This window comes from Lingula anatina, chromosome 8 (assembly GCF_051362555.1).
Source record: "Lingula anatina isolate TDL-2025a chromosome 8, LinAna3.0, whole genome shotgun sequence".
NCBI lineage: Eukaryota > Metazoa > Brachiopoda > Lingulata > Lingulida > Lingulidae > Lingula > Lingula anatina.
The window spans coordinates 1194091-1218999 of NC_141774.1; the positions used below are offsets into that span (position 1 = coordinate 1194091).

General features: G+C 39.0%; 1 protein-coding gene across 6 annotated transcripts in view; it reads right to left on the minus strand.

Moving 5' to 3' along the window:
• Positions 1-563: 563 nt before the first annotated feature.
• Positions 564-24909, minus strand: part of LOC106159290 (proton-coupled zinc antiporter SLC30A2) — a 39758-nt gene continuing 15412 nt past the window's right edge. For 3 of the 6 annotated variants that reach the window (XM_087018862.1, XM_087018863.1, XM_087018865.1), the window contains exons 2-10: positions 16998-17159; positions 6456-6520; positions 5355-5468; positions 4796-4942; positions 4106-4259; positions 3488-3884; positions 3009-3114; positions 2428-2562; positions 564-2132 (exon numbers count right to left, since the gene is read on the minus strand). In XM_087018862.1, coding sequence (XP_086874988.1) covers positions 1984-2132; positions 2428-2562; positions 3009-3114; positions 3488-3884; positions 4106-4259; positions 4796-4942; positions 5355-5468; positions 6456-6520; positions 16998-17146 — 1416 coding nt within the window. In that variant the 5' untranslated portion in view covers positions 17147-17159 and the 3' untranslated portion in view covers positions 564-1983. Of the gene's footprint in view, positions 2133-2427; positions 2563-3008; positions 3115-3487; positions 3885-4105; positions 4260-4795; positions 4943-5354; positions 5469-6455; positions 6521-16997; positions 17160-20248; positions 20438-24047; positions 24341-24909 lie in introns of those variants that run through there. The other 3 variants (XM_087018861.1, XM_087018860.1, XM_087018864.1) reach the window with 2 other exon arrangements.

The window sequence follows — 24909 nt, forward strand, 5'->3', positions numbered from 1 at the left end:
TTTCCTCAATAATACTTATTTTTTATTGTCTCTGGCAGACAAAAGTTTTGGTTGTTCAGCTTTAGTAACATCATAGTGGCAGTCAATTCATAAACCGCAATTTCACAGCAATGTCGATGTAACGAAATTGAGGGTTCATGTAACAGAAAGTCCGCCCTCCATATAATTATAATAGTTAGGGTTAGCCTGACCTAAGTGGGTCAAAATCTAGATCGAGGCTTACCTGTGCAAATGAATGGGAAGCGGACTATCTATCATGGGGGGCTCTCTGTCACGTTACACCGGTGTAATAGTAATGGAAGTCCGCTAGGAACCGTAGTCCGTTCTCCATTACTTTGCACAGGTGACATTAGTCCCATATACTAATCCCAATACTCCAACTAACCCTAACCTGTATAAATATTGGACCCGGACATCCATTCTTATGCCCCTATTTCACACAGACCACGAATCTCACGAATCTCACGAATCTTTTAAGAACTTCACGAACTGATTACGATTCAAACACTGAGAGAGAGAGAGAGAGAGAGAGAGAGAGAGAGAGAGAGAGCAGAACTTACATATGAAAACAACTATTCACAATATTTATTCACAGTTTTAACTGAGACAAAACTCAAACGTATAATTTGCGACTAACCACGATTCAGTGAATTGATCGCGTTTACTTCTAAATACACGAGTACCAAACACATACTACTTCAAACAAAACAAAAGGTAATACTATTATTGGTTAAACGTAGTCTATTTGCATCCTGATATACAGTATACCTGTAAGACAGATCTAGCGCCTTAGATTGGAAGACATTATTTAAGATCTTGGAGCCTGTTAAAATATGATCTAAAAAAACACCATAGAGTTTGTATTCAGATTCTAAAGCTGTAAACTTGTGAGAGACACTGAACATTTTGTGTCTGTCTGTATTTGATATTTAAAAAAGAAATAAATTAATAAAACCCCGTTTTATCATAATATTTCCCTTAAAATGGGGGTCTCTACATACAGTTAATATGTTATCAAATGAAACCGCCAATTTCAGTGCACGATGACATCCAGGTAGATCATATCACATATATCACTTGTTTCATTCAGTCATCACTTTGTTTTGATCAGACAAGCCTTGAGCTCAAATGGGCCTTTACGTTGTTCCTTAACATATTTGCCATGGAGATCATAACCTTACCCATATTTTGTTTAATGTCACAAAAAAAAAAACAATAATAATAAATAAAATAAAATAAAATAAAAATAAAAATACTGCCTGGTGCTTCTTGCACACCTTGTCATACAGAGAGATTTCTTGTTACTGGCCTCCATGCCTTTTAAGCAAAACCTGTGTTTCAGATTTTTTTTTCATTTCTGAATATTGCCCTGAAACACATTCCAGGAAAAAAGTTCCGCAATGCGCATGTTCTGTCCACCAGATTTTTATCCTTTAAGTGACCCGACTTTCTAACCCCATTTTGGTGACAATTGTCGATGCGATGTTCACTTGATATTTGTATTAAATGTGGTCAGATATCTACGAATCATCCGATTTCATCCGGCCATCTATCACGTATGAAGCCAGCAGTGTGTTTGGTATACGTGCCAGCCATTGTTTTTGAATAAGTAGCAATGAACAATAAACTGTTCAAATTAACAGCGATGAAAAACACCTTCAATCAATCGCCCTGTAACGTTATCCTCATTGATACAAGATCAATCAACATGATACACAGCTTGTGCGTCATCACAAATAGGTTCAACACTTTAAAACAAAATCCAAATTTTCAAATGAAAATCCTTCCCTCTGTCTACACAGAGCTCTTTTGCTTCCTGAATCCAGGTTTATGTTGATTCACTTAAAAACCTTTCGTAGCAAAAGCCATGGTTTCAGCGATTGTATCCCGACCCCGCTATCTCCAAAGAAGGGGCCAATTTATTCACATGGGGGTCACACTGAAACAAAGAAGGGGCTCTTATTTCTAAATGCAGGTTGCACCTTAGTCTGACACGGGGTCCATGCAGCGTTCGCAGTCTGACATATCAACGTGAAGTGCCTCTATTTGAATCGTTGGTTCGTGAATTCCAAGGTCATTGACGATTTCGGTTGCATCTCTTAAAACGATCTCGTAATCCGTGAGATCTAAATCTGCAATAAGATACGATAAATGTTAGTCAATTGCTTTTGTAAATTTAGGGAATCTGCCGTTAAAACCAACAACCCCTACTATCTTCATTTCTCGTAAAAGGTATCACATGAAGATCGTTCTCACAGACGAAAGAATAGATATTTGTATCATTCTCTGACACGTGGGGAGAGCGATTAAGGTTTTGAAGGGTGCTAAGCAAGTTTTGATGTTTTTAAAAAGGCGCACTTGTCCTTGTGTGTGTATGTGTGAGAGAGAGAGAGAGAGAGAGAGAGAGAGAGAGAGAGAGAGACTCACCTATTGCTAAGTGTACCGATAAAGCTAACTTGTGTGTCGTTAGCGACCACAGCCTGAGATTATGCACCTTCTTCACTCCGGGGATTTCTAAGAATTTGTGCTTTATTTGATTGAAATTCATATGCCGCGGAGTGGCTGAAACAGACAAAATATACTGTATATTTGGTGTATCAATGTCATAGAACTTGGCAAAGGCGAGATCATCCTCAGACTCGATTGTTAGGCGAGAGGCACGCCCCTCAAGATTGCCAAAAAATAAATCCATAAAATTTGTGTCATTAATTTCAAGTTAAAAATGCTCTTAACACAAGGCCAAAAGGGACACAATGGATGCAAAAGTAGGCATTTCTTTTTCCTGCGATGATAAATTTATTTTACGAACTTACTGCAACCGTTGTGAAAATATAATGCTGCGGAATTGAACCATGATATGTATTGATCTGTGCAAATCATACTCTGATATTTTATTAATAAATGCATTTTAATTTATGTCACAGTAACAGTCAATTACTGTCGAAGAAATGAATCAAGCAACAGAGATTGCGGTAGTTGAGATGCCTGGTTGTGACGATTGTGCTTACCTTCCATCAGCACATTCAGCGCGTCCCTCAACACGGTTACCGTGGTGATAAGAACCAATATGGAAAACACGAACGTGCATATAGGATCCACTATTTTCCACTCAGGCTAAAATGAAATAAAAAAAAGCCAATTTACAGAAAACGGACGTGTAAAATATAAATACCAAACAGTGTCAATTGAATTGGGAGTGCTTCAAAAGCAAATTCGCCAACTACTAAACAGAATTGCCGTGATTTCCTTCAGCACCTCGAATCAGCCTCAAGCGACAATTGTGAACATAGGTGAACAACATTATTGAACTTATAACTAGAGTTAAATAGTACTTACTAATACAAGAACTATTATATATGATAAAATCCACCATGGTAACACATGAACAACAGCCAGATGTTTTGTCTGACTGTGTTAATTACCACATTCTATTTTTCTGTAAATATGGCTAAAATATTACGTAGGGCTCCTATGGATAAACTGTTACCTTATAATAAATAATATAGGCGGCTATTAATACTCCAACGCTTTGAAATAAGTCCCCTAATACGTGCACGAACGCTGCACGTATATTTAAATTTTCTTGCTTTCCTCCGTGCCCGTGCCCGTGTCCGTGGTCACTCTCCGACGAGTGGTTGTCATGACTATGACCACTGTCACTCTCGTGATCACCATGACTATGACCGTGATCACCGTTGCTATGGCTATGACCGTGTCCGTGGCCATTTTCCTTTGAGTGCGGGACTAACTCGGAAGTGGATTTTGCGTCATATCCGTCTGAGAGGGGAGACTCTACATCCGGTGGTGGCGCTAGCGGCCCGTGGGAGTGGCCGTGGCTCCCTCCACCGTGGGAGTGAGAGTGGGGATGAAGGGTCATTCCCAGCCTAGAGATATATAATATGAAAATTAGTATGATAAATGATATGATATAGGATAAAGGATTCACAATATTTTGGTACAATGAAATAACATTGTTGCTTTTTAAAGATCAATTCCCGTATTAACTCTTCGCTGTTATAACCCTTTTACGGTCATTATCATTATATCCGACTTTCCTACCCGTCTTTACCAGGGGATAACTTGCAATATAATCCCAGCTACTTACAGTATATTGATGCCTACGCCTATCCCGGCGGTGATTAACATAATCTTGGCGTCTATTTCGTAGTCCATGTGGATGACCCTGAGGATCGCCATGTACACCAACACTCCAGTCAGGATCCAGATTAACAACACAGACACCATGGCCCCCATCACCTCTGCAAGACAAAGTTGTTTAACGTTTACATTTTACAAGAACAGATAATATGTAATGGAGATAATTTCATTTAATGCTATTGATAAAAAAGGGTTATTCTCCACATTAATAAGGCCTTCGGGGCGTCAGGTCACACAAGAAAACCAACAAGCCATCATCATACATGAAGCAGCTGGAGAAGTTCAGACACAAAAGGCGCATTCAAACAAATTAATGACGATATATCAATGAAATGGGGACAGGGAAGATAGCCCAAATGAATGGCATTCTGGGGTTCCGCATGTTTCGTTCATGATAGGGTTAGCCGAAAGTATTGGGCTCGATACATGGGACGAACGAAACATGCATCTCTGTACAAAATAATAGGGGGACGTACTGCGGTTTCTGGCGGACTACCATTCGTGCCACACCGAAATTGCAATGAAGCGATGTAACGCCATACTAACCAAAATGACCTCATAAAGATCAGTGTGACGTCATAAACACTTAAGTGACGTCAATTTTTTTTTCAATTTGACGTCATACAGATAAACGTACCTGCTCTGTGCCATCCGAAGCTCATCTTTTTTGTGGCCGGCTTGGAAGCCATATAGAGAGAGAACAAGCTAATCATGAAGCTGGCAAAGTCTGTTAACATGTGGGAGGCGTCTGTCATGATAGCGAGACTTCCGGCCACAGCGCCACCTTTTGGAGAGAAACAAGTTTACAGAAACTTTGACAGCATCAGAAGAAATCACTATTGGTATGATCTGAATAATTAGAAAGAGATACTCTTGAAGCAAACATTATTGAATTCTTCCAGCAATCTATTGAAACAACCTTCCATATATATTATTTCATGAAAGTATATCTTTCAGTAACTATTATCATCATGTATATGTCACCAGTATTAAATTTGTGCTACTGTGATAATGAAGGCAAAACATTGATTTGTTTAATTAAAGTTTTTAAGTGGTAAATACAAACCATTCGTTTTAAAATATCATACTTCAATGTATACGTAATTCAACAACACGTCCATCTAGGAGCCGACGCAGACAGTTGGTCTAATTTACGGTCCAAAGTGAGCCAAATGTGAACAGTCCTGACTACTTACCAATGATTTCGGCGACGGTGAAAATAAGGCACAGTATACTAGCGAGAATTAAGCGATTCCTTGTGCTTTTGTCAACTGCCGGAGACAGTCGCTGTAAATCGTGGCAATGGGCGACTGAAGAAAGAAAATAAACATTCTATAAATCACTTGATGATGCAGAGGTATAAAACGAAGTCAGCAAAAGATGCACATATCACAAACAATGCCTTGTACGTGACTCACCGTGTGTGTGTGTGTGTGTGTGTGTGTGTGTGTGTGTGTATGGAGTCGGGGTTGATACATGTTTCTTGTATTATTTATTTATTTATTTTAAATGTGCATATATAATAAGCGTGAGTGTATTGCAGAGTGCTCAACTGTCCGGAGCATATATATCATATGCATGTACAACGTATTTTAGACAATCGAAGTCTTGGTTTTCCAGAAAATGAGAAGACCAACAGAGAGAGAGAGCGAGAGAGTGAGAGAGAGAGAGAGAGAGAGAGGGGTAGGGAGCATTGGCTAGTCTTTGGATATCATCATCAATATAGACAGTAATAATTTCAAAGCTATAAGACAGAGGGCAGCACTTTCGGCCAGAGAGCCGCAGGTGGCAGTCAGTGGTGAAGATACACATCCATGGTTACTTACCAGCACTTAACAACACCCCTGTGCCTTATTTTATAGCAGCATTCATTTCCGCGGGCCTCAAGGGTGCCCCGATTAAGTGAGGGAAATGGGATTAAACCGGTTTTGGTGTACGTAGTATCGGGAAATTAATAGGACAACGCAGGATATTTACGTCTATTAACTGTAAGCCAAATTAGGGACAGACAGTTTTCCTATCGTATTAATTTTCTAAACTATGTACAACTACAAACTGTCGAAAAAATAACCGAGTGCAAATTGTGTTGTATCAAATGAAGAGGCATAAATAAATAAACAAATAAACACTACTTATTTAATAAAGCTAAAAAGATGATAATCGAACGAAAAATTAATGGGGCAGTAACTGGTGCAGTATATCCTGAAGAATGACCTCGACCTTCGTACCACTTCTAGTATTTTACCTTGACCTACTTACATTGTACAACTACAAATATTTGACCTTGACCTACTTACCACTGCTTGCATTTGACCCGCCACCATCGGACTGGTCGTCTGGGGTGATACTGCTGTAGTCTTTTCTGTGAATAAAATAAAGATGAAATCAAAAGAGAGCTTATGCACGAGATATTGTGATTTTATTAAAATAAAAATTCGAAAAGTGCAGTCTTACATACTTGACGTAGGCAAATGAATTTCTATAAGATTTTCGCAGAAAGATTTAAACGTTAGTGATACATATAATACAATTGGATATATAATTCACAAAAGCGTAATCCTATGAAAAGAAAGATAGCACTTATTTCTTCCCCTAAAAATAAATATCTTTCACAAACCAAAAGAAACTACATATAATCTGCTTTCAATCCTGCGTTGCTGAAACGCAGTCATGCAAACATAATGATAAGTAATCAGGTCGATATGATCATTAATACTTGTTTAGGAGCAGTCAGCATACACAATGTAACATTAAGCAATAAATAGAGCTCTATTATTAATCATTAGTCAAGCTGCGGGCGCCTCCTGAAAAAAGGGTTTGATAAAAAACGCTTTTGTGATGACATTCAGTGCAATTTGTAAAAGTCACATCTTCTAGTCATTCGGTATTCATTATGTTTTCAGTATCGCTCAGTGACAGCTGTGAAAGTATGACCTTTTTTAAATATAAAATAGTTTCAGTGCACATGACTTGTTTGATGACCTTGGGAACGTATTTTATGGAATAAAAGTTCATGGAATTTATAAGCAAACGCTTCATTGCCTTCATTGCGCATATGCTGCAAGTTAACATAAGCGCACACTTGCACCAAATACATCGACTTCCGTGCTGATTAAGGTGATCTGAACTTGGTATTTTGTGTTTGAAATGGTTATTTTTCTACTGAAAAAGAGAAAGAACAAGTTGGGCCTCATAGCAGCAAAGACTGACATAGGGTTTTGGAAGGTTCAACACAAATCAACACACACACACACACACACACACACACACACACACAGCAGAGAGAGAGAGAGAGATAGAGAGAGAGAGAGAGTCTGAAATTGGGCTGGTTTGTATTGAATAATTCCATATCGGTTAAAACACTGGAACAACAATGGGCCTGCATCCATAATCACCAACCAACGGCCCAGGTCACCGCAATCTTATTCAGATATAAAGGTATTAACCAAATGGACAAAAGTAAAATAAGTACTCATTCACCAAGACCGCCATTTAAACCAAGCAAGGAATTTATTTTCCATTAAAAAATTATCCCATTGTTAACATTCAATATTGAATTTTCCAAAGGTGGCAGGAACAAACGTCGAAATAACACTTTATGACACCAAGTCCAGTCCATTCCTACGATCTATGGAACATGTGCGTGTTCCCAGTTCCATAAGGTCCCTAAGGAGAGCGCCCGTTTGCACTAGAAAATTACAAACATTGATTCACGCTGAAATCTCATTACATTTACGTGTGAACAATCATTTGATGTGACCCTTACATGAAAGACATGACAAACTATAACGCATTTCGAAATTGCTGTCGTTTATTTTTCCACTAATCCCTAATGCGTGCTGGTCTCCGTATCTCGAAAGGTTCGCTATGTTGCGCACGTACGCATGTGTCTCGATTCCATAACCGATTCTATTTGGAGATACGGGGCCATGGAATCGAGACACTTTAGCACGTGCGCAAGCGTCCCGATTCCATGGCCCCGTATTTCGAAATAGAATCGGTTGTGGAATCGAGACACTTGCGCACGTGCTTCGTATTCGCATTTCTTGCAGCTCAGGACCGATTGAGATAAAAAAAAAAAAAAAAACCGATAGATTATTATCTTTTGCGTTTTACTAAATGAGCCACCAAGGATATGAACGGCGCTTAAATGAATCGTTGTGTTGTTCATGCTTGGTGAGCATATTGACTTAAATTTGTTCGAACATGGTTGCGAACATTTACGGCTACACTGCACATAACTGACACTGGTTGTATTAAATCGACTGGGTTTTACATTTGATAGATGGAGACCGTATCTAGTACGTGCACATGTGCACATGTTCTCCTTGCAGGGTGACAGAGTTCAAACTTACTGCAACCCACCACGCTCAAATACTAGAAAAAAAACTGCAAGAAATGAAATAATTGGCACAGATTTATAAGCACGTAGTGTTGGAATCAATGCTGAAAAAGATTGCTAAGTCTCTGCAGGGACTGGTGATTCATATTTTTGCAACTTCTTTCTCTCTCTCTCTCTCTCTGTTATGTACCTAAGAACCCATTCATATCAGCGGACTAACAGACCCCGGGGGGAGGGGGGATTAACAGGAGTCTGACCTGATTTTTCACCGCTTGCCGTAGACTTTGGCATAAAGCTTAAAATCGATCTCTGTTTTTTAACTTTCGCTTTCGGCGAGGAAGCCGCCATTTTAACCACGCTTCATCAGGCTGAATATCACTGTCACGCCGTCTATCATTTGGTTGACTATCCCGCGAAATGAGAGAACTGCTCAATCGCTCAACTTACTTTAGTGCAGCGGAGTCACACGAGGATTGCCGATTGGACTTGTAGTCATGAAGAGGTACTATTGATATTACGACAACAAATGACGACGCTGCTTGAAACGATCTCTTACGAGGGTACATCGGAAACATCGTCGCAATATGACGACGTTAGCTACATTGTGTTAACAAGTCAGTGCAGCGGACGATGCGAAGAAATTTATACCGGTGATGATTATTTAGATAAACAATTTTAGACGCCACTCTCAATGTGTCTTTTATCATCTCAAGAACAATGATAGCACCCTCACTCGGTTTGTATGCGAGAATTTTCGCATCTTTAGTAATTTTTGTGCGAGAATTTTATTTTTTTGGCGAGAATCTCGCAGAATCGCGGCCTCGGCAGAACCCTGGACCCCCAGATCAAATATGGCGACCTACTATAAACCTTGCCGCTTAATTCTCGATTAGACACAGAATAGATTTCCCTCGGGGATTACACAACAATCATTCAAGTGGGTCGGCCATATTTGATCCGCGGATCTGTTAGTCCTCTGTTCTGGTTTGTATTGAATAATTCCATATCGGTTAAAACACTGGAACAACAATGGACCCACATCCATAATCACCCACCAACAGCCCGGGACACCGCAATCCCATCTGGTTTACTTATTCAGATACAATGGCATTAACCAAATGGACAATAGTAAAAAAAATACTCATTCACAAAGACCGCCATTTAAATTAAGTGAGGAATTTATTTTCCATTAAAAAATTATCCCATTGTTAACATTCAACATTGAATTTTCCAAAGGTGGCAGGAACAAACGTCGAAATAACACTTTATGACACAGAATAGATTTCCCTCGGGGATTACACAACAATCATTCAAGTGGGTCGGCCATATTTGATCCGCGGATCTGTTAGTCCTCTGTTCTGAATGCTGCCTAATGCACTGCGGTAGGGGTTGTCTTGGCAGCACGAAAAAAAGAGCGAAAACAAATATGATACAATTGTATACTGATACTGTGTGTAATAGCAGTTAGGTGTGATATACATGTACAAATTAAAGGGATAATAACTCCTCGTATGAGATCTATATTTCACGATAAAAACATTGCAAACAACTCATAGAAATATAATTCATTCTGTTTTACCACAAAAACGGCAGTTATAGCTATTATTCTGATATCTGAGCTTGTCATTGGACCACGTGACCTCCATGGATGGCTATACTCTGTAATGATCTCTTAATCTCTTAAGAGATTATAACAAAAAAAAATAATAATAACACGGGCTATCTTTGGATGTAGAAACGTAGGAACGGATTCATCAAAAATTGATAAGTATGAGAAAATTGTTGTTTACTCCAGGAAAATTCATTGTTTGGCCAAAACGAACAGTTATTATCCCTTTAAACATAGTGTCGTACATCGTGCAATAATTCAGCATAATATGGTACATAACGCAGATGTAACACAGCGAATACAAGTAGTTCTCATTCATTATTTCTGTCCTGGCCTATTTTTCGTATTGTTCCATAAACCAAGCCCATTGAATTCATACCACGATGTTGTTGTAAACAGCATTTTCATCAATGAAGTTACTTAACGTAGTCATGATGGATTTTTTTCTATTTATTATTATTATTATTATTTATTTTTTTAAATTTATTTATTTATTTATTTATTTTTTTTGCACAATTTGGTGAGGATTGCGGCAAACGCTGAGTCATAGCATCGGGAATAATTTGTCCAAACCTTTTGGAAACCGCTTTATATGTAACCAAAGTGAATAAGTGCTAACTTCAAGAAGATTGCAGAAAAAGCATTTAAATCATCAACGAAAACGCCCTTATACCCAGTAATTCTCTTATTATCTAATAACTACTCGTCGTTATCTCATCCCATTTCGGGAAATGTCAATATTCATCATGATGCAGGCGTCAATATACAGCATGTTACCTGAGGAAGATTTGGGAAGGCTGGCTTTAAGTGGTACAAATTGAAGAGGTGTAACATTATATCATACCTGATAAATCAAAGTCCAAAGTTTGAAACGCTTAGGATTCTTAGGGTGTATTCCCAGAGGTTTAGATCGATCCAGAGATTAAGATTTAGATCGACCTAACTCCCTGGGGGTTCACGCTAAATTGCAGTTAGCCGAGCGCGCACCATAGTTAATTACCCCCTTACAGCTTTCAGTAGGCGGGACAGACGCTTAAGCCGGTAAAGCTGACAGTAATCAAGTGAGACTCTCCACAGGGATAGATCGATCTAAAATCTATGGAAATGGGGTCTTAGTATTTGTGTTCTTGTTACTATTTTAAGCAACCATTACCAGATAAAGGCGCCGTTGTAGTCTGTACAACAAGTAAATAGGGCACTTCATACAAGTCTTGAAAAAAAATTTCATGATTGACTCACGATTAAACTGTTTCACTAAGCGACCAAATGAAAACAGCAGAAAAATAAAGCTAACTGCATCGTAACATGCTTGAGATGAAGGCCCTGTCAAACCCATTTGAAACACACACACACACACACACACACACGCACATACACTGGTGGATTCCACTTGACTATCTCTAGATCTGCTTTATGTGTACGAGTTAAGCATTCCTGTTGTAATATTTATTTATTTACCACTAACTATCCTTTTATAGTAAGTGCATGCTTACAAAAACATGGGATATATTACATAAACCGTCAAATTTGCCGTATTTCTTACTGAAACTTGGAACTTAAGACACAGAGTCCTGCTTTCTTGTGCTTATAATTCAAGCAGTTTGAGTATCTAAAATTGATAGTCCTATTATAAGAGCTTCGGTTACATCAAACTTTCATACAAACTGGGTATACAGCTTTATTCTCCATTAATGTTTTGGTAAATCCATCGAATAATTCTCCAGTGGCCAAAATTAATCATGAAGCATCTGGTCAATTAGCAAACCAACTGCTTTCCTCGGCTGAGTAACATTACATAATATATCATATTATGTAAAATACATGGGCTTCAGGGGAGGTGTGCGATAGATTATGACTAACGAGACAGGAATCAGTGATAGGTTTTACGTCGGGTGTGTTTGCAGAAAAAGAGGGGGAATGTGATAGTCTCGTTTATTGGTATTTGGTAATTTAACCGTTGTAACGGTTCTCGTCGACAGAAGGGCGAAACCCAAAGAAAACAACGATTTCCGAAGTCTGGTTTAGTATTGTCCAGCTAGTTGTGGACAAAACGAGACATTAACCCCGTCGATTACTGCTGTTCATCCCATTTATTCAGTTCATCCCAGTCGAGGATCCACACCGTCTTCGACCGGATTCCAGCAAACAGTCAACCAGTTTGGATCCGCCCTTGTATTGTGTCCTGCATGTCCGTCGTTGCACGGTCAGTTTGAGGACTTCTGGCCATACATTGCAGATCTGTCTCTCTGGAGACAGTTTCTACGTGACGTTGATCGCCCATGGAGAGCGGTAATCCCAACAGAGTTGTTTCCTGGCCATTTCCCTTCGATCAGTCTCAATTTAATTGGTCATTCCGCTTGTTCCTACTAGTAAAGTAATCACTCTTCGGATACTACATGTGGTCATTGCGTCTCTCTCCCACTGGACATGCCAAATGGACGCTCGATCATCAACCATTAACGCAATATCAATCGTACTATCTGCATTTCATCATCATTATGAAGCACTGCCTGAACGCAAATGGGGGAATATGTCTTACTATGTAACAATTGGGGATTGATACCACGAGGGTAGCAACACTGTGACGTCATATCTGAACCTGTTGGGATTAAAATGTCCATTAACAAGAACATAGTAATGGTAATGGCCTCTTGGATACCAATTATTTCATATGCACCTACTCTGAATGGAGAAAGGTGTGCATAGAGTTGGTGGTGTACAGGTTATTAGGTCAAGGCCATGCCACGGGGTATCTAGGTCATGTTATTAGGTCAAGGTCTAGGTCATACAGATGTGGTGTCCCATGCATTACACTTAATCACTTGTGCCATCCAAAATAATACCCATGGATTTGAACGGACTTTTTTCTAAACCATAATTGAACATGATGGTCTGTTGATAGACAGAAGAGATCAGACTAAAAGGAAAACGATATTGAGTTGTATGTTGTTCCATCTATCTACTGATCCAATCATATTTCAAGAAAGAAGTTGTTATGGTCCTCGCGAAAGATGTGCAAGTATGGAGAACAGATCCCCGGTTTTATTTTAATCTTCTGCGAAGTTATGCGAGTAAAAACGTCATCAAATATTAGAAAGCAAGAATCAAGAGTACATGCAGCAATTTAGTCTGTCATCGCTCTGCACGGGGTTACATATAAAGGCTACTTGATGACTCACCCTTATAAAGACAAACAACTATTTTGCTAGATCTTTAATTTAAACGTGACTTTTCAACCCCTTCACGTATCCATAATTCAGTTGGCTCTCTTGGCTGGAATGAACAGCTCACTTTTATTAACAGCTATGGTCATAAGTTTCAACTTTCATTGCACGCAAATGATTCATTTGTAAGAGTGACTGTGACTGAACTGTATTTAGCTTATTAAAGGTCACTGGTTTGCGCATGCTTACGTGCACATCAGCCATAATTCTGAGTATGTGGAAAATATTTTATTAAAAAAGAAAATATTTTCTTGCGTTTCCTGTTACAAAGAAATAATTTCAGAAAATAGGGTTTGGTAAGTTACGTTGAACTTGACAAAAAGTTTTATGAAAATTTCGAAAACGAAAAGATATCGTGGATTGGAATGGTCATACGTCTACCCAATTATAATTGGTTAAGACAATTCTATCCAGAGAGATTTTCAAAGTTAATAACACAGTTGCGGCGGGAAAAGCTCTGACGTATGACATAACAAAAGAGACAGTGCTATATGGGTCGAATGCATCATAGCGGACTTCCATTTCTGTTCGCCATTTCTTTGTACAGGTGTAACAGAAATGGTAGTCCGCTTGGAACCGTACTCCGTTCCCCATTACTTTGTACAGGTGACATTCGTCCCATATATTAACCCCAATACTCCGACTAACCCTAACCTGTACTAATCATATGAGAGCCCGGACTTCCATTCCTATGAATATCATTCCTGTTACACCGGCTTGAAGACAAATAAACGACATTTAAACCAAATACAAGGTATCATCACAATCTCAGAATACACGGAGTGCGAGCAGACAGTTGACTGAATGAGTTCTGAAATAAGTCGGCATTATTTACAAAAGTCCTAAATCGCGGCTTAAAATTGGAACTATGTCCAAAAGTCAATCAAACCAATGGCTAATATTATTTCAAATGTTATTTAAAATGCGAATAGACTGCCTTTTTTGGATATTTCAGAACGCAACTAAAAAGTTCAACAGGCATTGGAACAAAAAGATTGACTTTCTCTGTCACCATGCTGTTGGTAATAGGCATTTAACAATTAAAAAGGCACCAAAATGAAAGATTCAGCTGAAGCAAGTTTAGTTTAAATTCTGAAGCATGCCAGCAGGTCACGGAGTCAATTTCGGCGTCACTCAAGCACAGATCGTTGATTATGCTGGCGGTGATTATCTCGTCCAATAGCTGTTTCAATAAGCCCACGTAAACTGTGGCCTCGAATTGAATTATTAAAGACGCATCAAAATTTAACAACTGTTTTCATTAAGATGTGGCGGTATGCCATTTGGATTGCCTTGTAAACGATTTCTCTTAATACTTGCAATTTTCTTTCTTTCTTTCTTTCATTCTTTCTTTCATTCTTTCTCTCTCTCCCTCTCTCTCTCTCTCTCTCTCTCTCTCTCTCTCTATATATATATATATATATATTTTTTTTTTTGGGGGGGGGGTGATTCTTTTTAGTGTTATATATTACCCGTTGATATCAGGGGCTTTTAAAATAGCATACAAAATTAAAGAATGATATAATTATTTTGTAACAAACTATGTTAAAATGTGTACAGCTTGTCTTGATTACAAGTGCATTTATAAAACATAAAAAACAGACTTAATGGCAACGTGTACAACACTTCAAGCTGTCGCCCAGCAGATATTCACAGACATTTTCAAATAAAGGAAAACCAATTTCATGTTTAGTGATGTTTGAAATTAACGACAACATGTCCGGACTTCCGTGTCAAAATTCACTTAGGACTGTTGTAATTCCGCGTTTCTACCGCAAATCGGGTGGAAAACCCCCAGAGAACGTTAATGCTTTAACCTCTACCACCACTGGTTGCTAAGTGGGTCTCTGGGGGCTGCAATTCACTCGCCTGGCGCTCAGCGTGGGCGTACGGAAGATAGAGTACTTCCATAACGGGATATTGTATTGTTTTTGTAAGCAATCAGCCATTGCAATACCAACTGACAGTATGTGGGTGTATTGCATTTTCTGCAAATTGAAAGTTATAATCAGACTTTCCCAAATTCATGGTAAAAGTAATTTTCTGGTAGAATTGTGGTGTTTTACAGAATTTGGAGCAAATGTATTTTAAACTACTTACCAAATACAAAGAACAAAAAATGTAATGAAAAACCAATAAAATACGCCCTCACACACGCAGTCCTTTACCACGCAAACGAAGTTACATTAATTATTGTGAGTCATCTAATATTTAAGTAAAACCGAGATTGGACTAAACAGCCAAAATTATATTTTCTTCCAGACAATTCATTAATTAGAGCTTCATCTCGCAAAAAAAAAAAAAAAAAAAAAAAAAAAAAAAGAGAGAGAGAGTACACGCTGCACTTTCAAAAAGTTTTCCTATCGAGATTCACCACAGTCATGGGGCAAATGTCATAAAAATCGGGACAGGGTTTTCTCTACCACAAACATTAAACTAAGGCCTACTTCAGTGGTAATCCACGACATCGCTGCAATATATAAGCATAGACAACTCAAAGCTTTAATCGTCAATTCAACACGTACCTATTTTGAGGTGAGATAGCAATCGGTATCGGGCGTAACGTCATCCCTAAACGAGATTTTATCACGAAAATTGACAGTCTAGATAACAAGTGTATAGACTAAAATCTCGTGTCGTCATTTTGGTTTAAATGTTTTTATTATGGAGTAATGAACCCCTAATTACAGATTTTCATTAAACCAAGGCATTGTTTTGCCTTATCATCGATGAAATTTGAAGTAAGACCTTTAAGAAAAATCGCTGGCAGGGTTTTGGATAACTAAATGAGATCATTCAATCGGCGTTGAAACGGTGATCGTGGGTGCTCAGGTAAAAGAGAAAGTTGAGAAATCGATTTTTCAGTTTTGGCCCAAAATCCACAATTATGACGTCACCCGTCAGATGATATTTGTGTAAACGTTCATTAATTTAGTCACTGGATACTGAAGATAAATGTAATACCCCAAAGAATGTATGTAAGGCCGTAAAAAGGAGTTTTGGGCGAAGGGTTACAATATCCTTAAATGCAGAATCTCAACTTTTATAATTCAAAGAGTTTTCCTATGAAATTATCTTACAGTAACGCTATTGTGTGCAGACCACAGAAAACTTCTGATACATGTTAATTGTCTGTAATTGAGTCTCGGGCATGGGCACACGGCTCGTATTAGTAATGCAATTGTCTCTATCACTTTAATTGGTTCCAGTCAATATTAATTTTATCTCACTTAATTGCCCCTTTTCTAACGTTACGATAATTTGCGGCCACGCGGTCTGTCACGTCAATACATGCGGTATCAAACCAGGCAGCAGCCTAGAAAGAAACAGAGTTTTAAGATTTCAAAGTTTACCCTGGGCACATTGCTTGCCCTTACGATGGTTGCCTAGTGATAAAGGCGACGTGAGAAAGTAGAGCCTACTGGTTTTGTGGGAGTTACCAATGAGTGGCAGGTCAACTACAGTTATTTTAGACCTCTCTCCCACACCCACACACACACACACACACACACACACGCGTAATGTTCTCCATTCCTCATGCGATATTTTCAATAGTCTGCACATGAACGCTGTCCTTATGATGAACATAATCACAAAACACATTCCAATACTAAAGAATAATTGAATAATTCTATAAGTTATCTATTGTGTCAGAAACACTCACGTGCTGCCATTGCCCAAGAGTTCCATCTCCATGGATTTATGTTTTGTGCTGCTTATTCTCTTCTTGTCCTCTTTGCTTTCATCGTCAAGGTTCTTGTACGGCGTCCTGTCTTCTTGCAACAACGCTTCTTTATTCGCCGAGTTACCCATGTTATACCTAGAACTAGAAATGTGCACAAACCGTTACTTTTACTGTCAGTAGCTAAGGGATCATATCGGGTACTGAGCAGCCACGGGCAAACTTAAACCGTTCTCAGAGAAATTCCGGCATGTAGAAACGCTTATCATTTGCCTGGATCAGGCCTTGGACATGCGTGAATAGAACTGCCCAGTGGTCAGTGTAATGACCAGTGTGGCTTTACACCGCTTACTGAGGTATTACACAACAACAACAACAACAACAACAACAATAATAATAATAATAATAATAATAATAATAATAATAATAATAATAATTTGTTTTTTCACATAGCGGTCTGGAGGAAACAAACAGTCTGTCTTCGTGGTTTATATTTGTTGAAAAGGTTAAAGCTACGGTCCAGAATTCATATAAACATTGCTGTTTAGGTCTAGGATTACTTTTACACGCTGGTGTACTCTGTGCAGCATTATTGCATCAATATCCATTTCATTATGCTATCTTTTTATGGCCAAGATTGGAGGTTGATTACGTTCGACTTTGTTTTTCAAAAACGTGCCAATCTGTATGTCATAGTAATCTCAGCGCGGCACAGGGCAACTGAACAACTCGCTTCCTCTTCAGTTTCACCTTTCTTTAAAGTTGACAGGTTTGACAGTCTCTTTTATCAGCCATTGTCATTATATGCCTTAGTATTATGTACATATATAACTCGGACAAAGGTTTATCCGATCCGGTATTTGATTGATAAATTTAGCCAGGTAAAACCTGTTTGGTTAAATATGCATGTTCGTCTAGGTAATTCATTCGCTGAATACAATTGGTTTAGAAAATTAACAAGCCAAAGCTCCAAAACTGATCTTAACTTTAAGTCTGGCCTATTTTTGTACAAGATAAAGCTAGGAAGATAATAGATAATGATTCATAATAGTCCATTAAATAATCTTGATCTGGGATATTTGGCATGTCTCGCCTGTATCAAAATAGGCACAATGTTTCATTTTCAAAATAAATAAAAAAATAGTACAATAATTTATTATGGGTCAAAGCAGACAAAATTGTTTTTTCCAAAGATTTTTGTTTCTTTTTGATTCTGACTACTGAAATAAATAAACAATGCACAAAGTATGAAAAGCTCATAAATAAAGAACTCAGAACTCCTCTCATGCGCGCGCGCACACACACACACACACACACACACACACACACGCAAACACACTCATATTCCATCGTTCGCTCCCTTATAAGTCTAAAGTACTATAATAATAATAATAATAATAATAATAATAATAATAATAATAATAATAATAATGCAATGAAAGTTACTAGTCAAGAAACAAAAATCTTAAAAACAAGGTTTGAAAATCGAAATCTAAAGGTTCTATATTCTTCTTCTTATTATTATTATTCAAAAAAATAAAAAATAAATAAAAAGTGTCAGCCACTGTATCCACTGCTCAAAAAAATTATCGTACATATAAAAAACGTGACGCAAAGCGATATTTTTGACTACAAATTTAGTTGTCTGGCGCCGGTATGACTTGTTTTTAACATTAACTCAACACAACCAGTCCAACTGTTCGCGACTTACTGAAATGATGAGAGAGGCAGGTGTGACAGACCGAAGATTGGGCTAGTCTGCTGGTGAACTGATCGTAATCAAAAGGACTTCTGATATGAAGATCACGGAGAGAGACAACACCACAGATGCACTGCACTATGTACTTAATACGGTCATATACAGAATGAATTATCAGACATGGGGAAAACTTTGGAGCATCTGGCGGGTTCTCTCAATTTTGTGCTATGTATTTTATTATTGATAGTCAATGTTTACATGCGACTTTTTCCGTGTATTGTATTTTCACATAAACCTGGCCAGTCCAGGGAACCGGTGTAACAAAACTGAGGTAACAGAACAGTCCGACGTCCATTTAGTTATAATAATTAGGATTAGCTGACCTAAGTGGGTTGAAATCAAGGGTGCGGTTTACCTGTACAAATGAATGGGAATCGGATACTCTGTTACAGGGGGTTCTCTGTCACATTACACCGGCATAATCAAAAATCTTGCAGGTCATTAAGGCTTTTAGGCGGTCTTGGGTTTCCCCGTGCCTCTGTTATGTGTATCGAATAAGCCATACATGCTTTGAACTGAACACAGTCAGAGTATTGTTGATCCTCACTGCATCAATCTCCCACCTAGACCGTAGCCATTATTACATCTGTCACAATACAAAATAAGTAATTAAGACTGGCCTAACTTGGGTGGAAACGCGCCCTATGGTACCATGTCTGATGATTAGTATGCAGTACGGCATAAGATACAATGTAACTTTAACAACCACTAACGCGCTACTCTAAAACTCGTTCTGGAAATGTTTTGCTATAAGGGAGAGAAATTACATGCCCCCTGAGTGGAGCGAACTGTTATCGTTAATTGAATTACCCAGATTATGTTTTCTATAACGGAGTTTGCTGTGGCATTGAAATATGCTAGCTGTGGAATTACCTGACCGTCTTAACACACAGGGTCACAAAGACAAATACATGCTGTTCACAACAGGGTTAATTTAAACCGGGGTAATACAATAATTGCAGTAATTAACTTAAGCAGAGGTCTGGAGTAAACCGTCATCCTCCACACAGCACTGCTGCCACCACGTCCCTCACAGCCGATACCTCAAATGACACTATTACACTAATGACACTAGCGACACCCATGGCATTATGGCACTGACCAACAGACCCCCCCCCCCCCCCCCGAGGAAAACAATGACCAAAGGGACCACCCCTGGGGCACCAGTGACCTTTAGGTCACCCCCTCGGACACTGGTGTTCTACGAGTCACTCCCTGGGGCACTAGTGACATACAGATAACTCCTCGGGCATCAGTCACCAAAATCTACTTTGAATCTAGCTTAAAACTGAACAGGTCTAAAAAAGTTCCCAGCCGCTGCAGAAAGCTCTCCGATATTTCTAAACATGTATCAATTTGGATATAATATTGGGAAGCGATGGACGCGTCTCTTGAAATAGCGGCTCAGTGCAAGATGACAACAACTGAAGAACCTTTTATCGTTTAAAGAACAGGCCTGATCGTACACGCCTACCTTTACTATGCACCTTCTGTGTAACTGTGCTAGAACGAACGCAATGTGTAAACAGGATTTTCCTTTCACAAGGTAATTTTCTAGCAGCGTCGCTCCAGTCTAGTTCTCCTTGTACAGCGTGCAGCGGTTCAGTGTGAAGGTCTGCCGCCACAGTATGCCCCTGCACACGGCAATGGCAGCGGCCCAACCTCCCAGCTCGAGTTCTTTAGCGGGCTGAGTGCAAATTCAATACACAATCGTTTTGGTATTATTAAATATTCTCTATCCTCCTTCATAAAGTTGAGTAGCGGTTAGTGAATAATTTGAGGTACTGGTCTAGTGTGGGTGTGTGTGTGGGGGGGGGGGGGGCGGGTTGGCAAATGTGCACGTGCGGGCGCGCGCGCGGGCGTGTATAGCTGAATAGGTACATGTGGATGTGACCTATCTCAACGGGTCCATATGCATGCAAGCACCTGTGCATAATAGCCTTCTGGCACGTAACGGGTATGAGTGTGAGCAAGATGGCATATTCGCACGTGTGTTTGTGTGAGCGCGCACACAAATTGGCTGAGGCACGTCCAAAATTGTTCCTACATTTTCATCAGATTTTTTTAATTGAGATGGATGAGAAATAACAAACAAAGAGAAGCAAGGTTTCTCTTTTGTTCCACTGACGTTTTCACATAAATTATACACATTATGTTCACATTTGCTTAGAAAGACTAGGTTGTAAACCTAAAGTATTTCATGGTGGTTTCATGTTATTTTCTCATTGAATTTGAAGATAATGCATGCCAATTACGTCATTACACCTCATTGCATGATGAAATTTTTATCATACAAACGCACCTCCGTGACTTTCCCAGATACCACAGATTAAGGTGAATAACCTAAGAGCGGTCATGTCTGAAAAACAGAATGGAGGGTGTCCTTGCCGGGTTATTTTTATATTCAGGCACGCCTTATAAGGTAAGTTATGAGAATTGTTTATGATTGAATATCGGGAATGCGGCCTCCTAGCAAGAGACTAATACGTTATATAAAAGGGGGCCAAGGTACGAAAACTAAAATTGGGGTAAAAAAAAACTGAAAACGCTGTTTGAAATGGAGGATGGAGGGTGTCCCTGCCGCGTTATTTTTATATTTAAACAGGCCATATAAGGTAAGTTATGCAAATTGGTTATGAAAAATAATAAGAAAGCTGCCTGCCAAAACTAAAATGAAGAAAAACAACTTGAAAACGCACTTGGATACGGCGTCTGAATATGATGAATAAAGTAAAATAAATAAATACAAACAAAAATCGTTTGACGGTAAGTGTCAAGGGCAACTCCATGTCGTCTGCATTGCTTTCAAAATTACCAGACAATAAGTAACTCACTGTTTGATCCACGCGGTTATCTCATTGATTAGGCCTATAAATTGATCTCGGGTCAAACAGCAATTCTTAGGTGTGATTCTTTCAAATAAATCGCGACCACACCGAAACAAAACAATCAAATTGATATCAAGTTATAAGTCAAGATGTTGCTACTAGGACATCACGCAATGGTTCACACCAGAGAGGCTCTGCAGAGAACGCAGGTTACAGAAAGATCGAATCACGTCCCAAGAAAGTTCCCTAAATCTGCTCCCTTTGCTACAGAACAATATCTTTGAACATGGATGTCACTATGTAGCATCTGATGCAAGCTTTACTTTACCCATCTAAACAACACATAATAAATTATACAAAATATCCTAGAAAATGGCCCAGAAAAAAATAACATTTTGAAGCATTTATTCTGGGTGTTAACAGGTATTTAAGTCGTCTAACAATTACGGCATTCTCCTCTCTCTATCTGCATCATATCCTAACCGTGTCACAGCCCTACCAAAACCTCAATGAAGCTAAATAATTAATGCGCCATCGTGTGGTAATATGAAGATTCTACTGGGTAATCAGTAAATTGGTTCTACTTTATGACACTTGACTTAGAGACAGTGGTAGAAATGATTGATGATGGTGTCAATAAATGTAACTGAACATTTGGAGAGAGTATTTGTGTCTATCATAAAAGCATGTGCTTTCTCCGCCATATTTGTCACACCGTTTCTATCGGAGTTTTATATCGCCATGATAAGTTTTTATATCAGTCATTATATATGGGAACAACAACGGCAAGCGGATGCGGTAAAAACTTGGTTGCGAGGTCTGAGCGGTATAGACAAACCAACACTTAAATACTACTAAATGGGAGGTGGAAATATAATCTTGCTACTCTCTTGTCACGTTGTTCTTTTCTTATGTCATTCACCGTGCTAACCGCCAGTATCTGAGACTAAGGGACCATTCCCACAGATATTTGGATCGATCTATCTCCCTCGGGAGTCTCACTAAATTGCAATCAACGTAACCGGCTTAAACGTCTGTCACGCCTAGTAAAGCTGTTAGGGGGTAATCATCTTTACCCCCTGGCTGATTTGGTAGGCGTGACAGACATTTAAGCCGGATGAGTTGATAGCAATTTAGTGAGACTTCCCAGGGAGTTAGACCGATCCAGATGGATCGATTTAAGGATGGGAACCCAGTCTAGGACAAGATGACATGGCGGTGGGTTATGCTGCCTAACGTCGAACTCTTAGGGCCCGTTCCAAATGAAACAATCGTTCTACGTAGATCGATCCAACTCTGCAGGGACTCTCGCTGACTGCAATCAGATTATACACCTCCTCCTGGCATTGAGTAGAACACAGAAAAGCTTGGGATTACACGAGTACTTTGGAAAAAAAGTGGGGATGTGTAGTTCATTTAAGCTGCATGCATTCAGCGAGGGTTGATCTACGTAGACCCAAAGTGTCAATGGGAATGGGATCTAGGACAAGATGGCATTGCAGCGGGTCTGTGTTGCCTAACTTCTAACTCTTAAAGCTCCTACCAATCTGCTGCTTCCCGGTCATATCCAAGTGACCTCTTCCTCACAGTTTCAATGCCCTCACGCCCTAAGTTAATCATAAGATACGGTCAACTTACTTTACTTTACTTAACATACGGACTTCTGTCCGTTGAAATATGGATGGCACCGTATTCATACTGGTCTTCTTTCTGCTGGGTTTGAATCATGGGTTCTATACTACTCTGTCATTTTCGCACCTCCAAAATTTTATTTAATTTTAATATGCTAAAAAAGACTCTACCGATAGATTTTGGATGCAATAAAAAATTTTATTTTGAGCCCAAAACCCATAACATTTTCAATAGACTGTACGACATCAAACGTATAAAAGTTTATAGATAAAATGATAAATGACTCTCCCAGCGCCACGTAAACTTGCCCAGCAGTGAATATTTTGAGGGACTGCAAAGACTCATAAAATTAGAATAAATCGAAGATCCCACGGATTCGGGGGGGAGGGGGGGGTCTGCTTTCTGGGTGGTTCAGAAAGACACTGATCATGGCAGATATATTAATTTTGTCTTAAATATCAAGCGTCCTTTCTTATCGTATTGAAATCGCTAGACAGGAAATGCACGTTGCATACTTTATGATAAAAAATAATCACAATTCATGAAAAAAATACTATAAAGAGACATGATAGACTATGATTTCATTGAAGTTTTATATTGATCCGGGTTAAATAAGAAAGTAAACATAAAATGTTTGTCTTCTTTCAATTGATGTGGTAATAATTTTAATGATATGGGTCTATTCAACCTAAAACCATTAAAGCGATATTTCACTATCATGAAACCTTTCATCTCTTAGACAAGAGCGCCCTAAGCAGCCCGCACCAACATTCCTCTTTTTCTCAGCTCACCGACTTTTGTACTATAACCTACCTGAGATAGACTTTTAACAACTGCGACAAACTTAACGTCGACTTATCGTTGCGTTGACAATGAGTTTCCAAAACCGACGAAATTCGACTTTGATGCCGGCAGGGTCTACCGGGCAGGTGCCCAGTGGGGGTCGTCGCTGCTTGCCGGGTGCATCTCCCCGGCTGGCGCTTTGGTCGACGTTTTCTGTAACGTTTCCCCCGCTTGCTCGATGTCGAAGACACGCTTTGCTGGTCCGAGGTATGTTGCTCGTTGGAAGGATCGGAAAACGTCGGGCTATCGTTGTTCATTTGGTCCTACTGAAAATGTCGACTGCTACAGTTTTCGCTTTTCATCTGCTGGACGCACAACATAATCGTCTGGTTATTGCTCGGAAACGTTACAGTTTATGTAAAACGTGAGTTAAACTGATGGACATTTCCAGTGTTAAATTATGGATCAGAGACAATTTGTGTGATGTCCTTCCAGTGCCTGTAAAACTGTGGACAAATACAAGACTTGGCAGCCGAGTTTCTATCTATCTTAATACACGTTATCACAGAGCACAGCTCCAGTTTATATTAACCTACTAAGATTCTAAACGTTTTCAGTTTTTAAAAATGTATAAGGTAACTGCAGCGCCCGCTGTGACATATTGGCGCATTTCGTATGCACATATTGGATCAAGCAAGACAAACCGACGCTGAAATATGCAGCTAGTGTTCGTATTAAAATATTAAAACATTTTAAAATAAAAGAAATGGCATGGATAACAAGATTTGAATGAGCCTTTTAGTAAAAATCATAAGATCTCTCCGTGATAATTGTCCATGTACCTCAAACCAGCAGAACAAGAAATAAAGAGCATTTAGAAAGAAGGAGCATT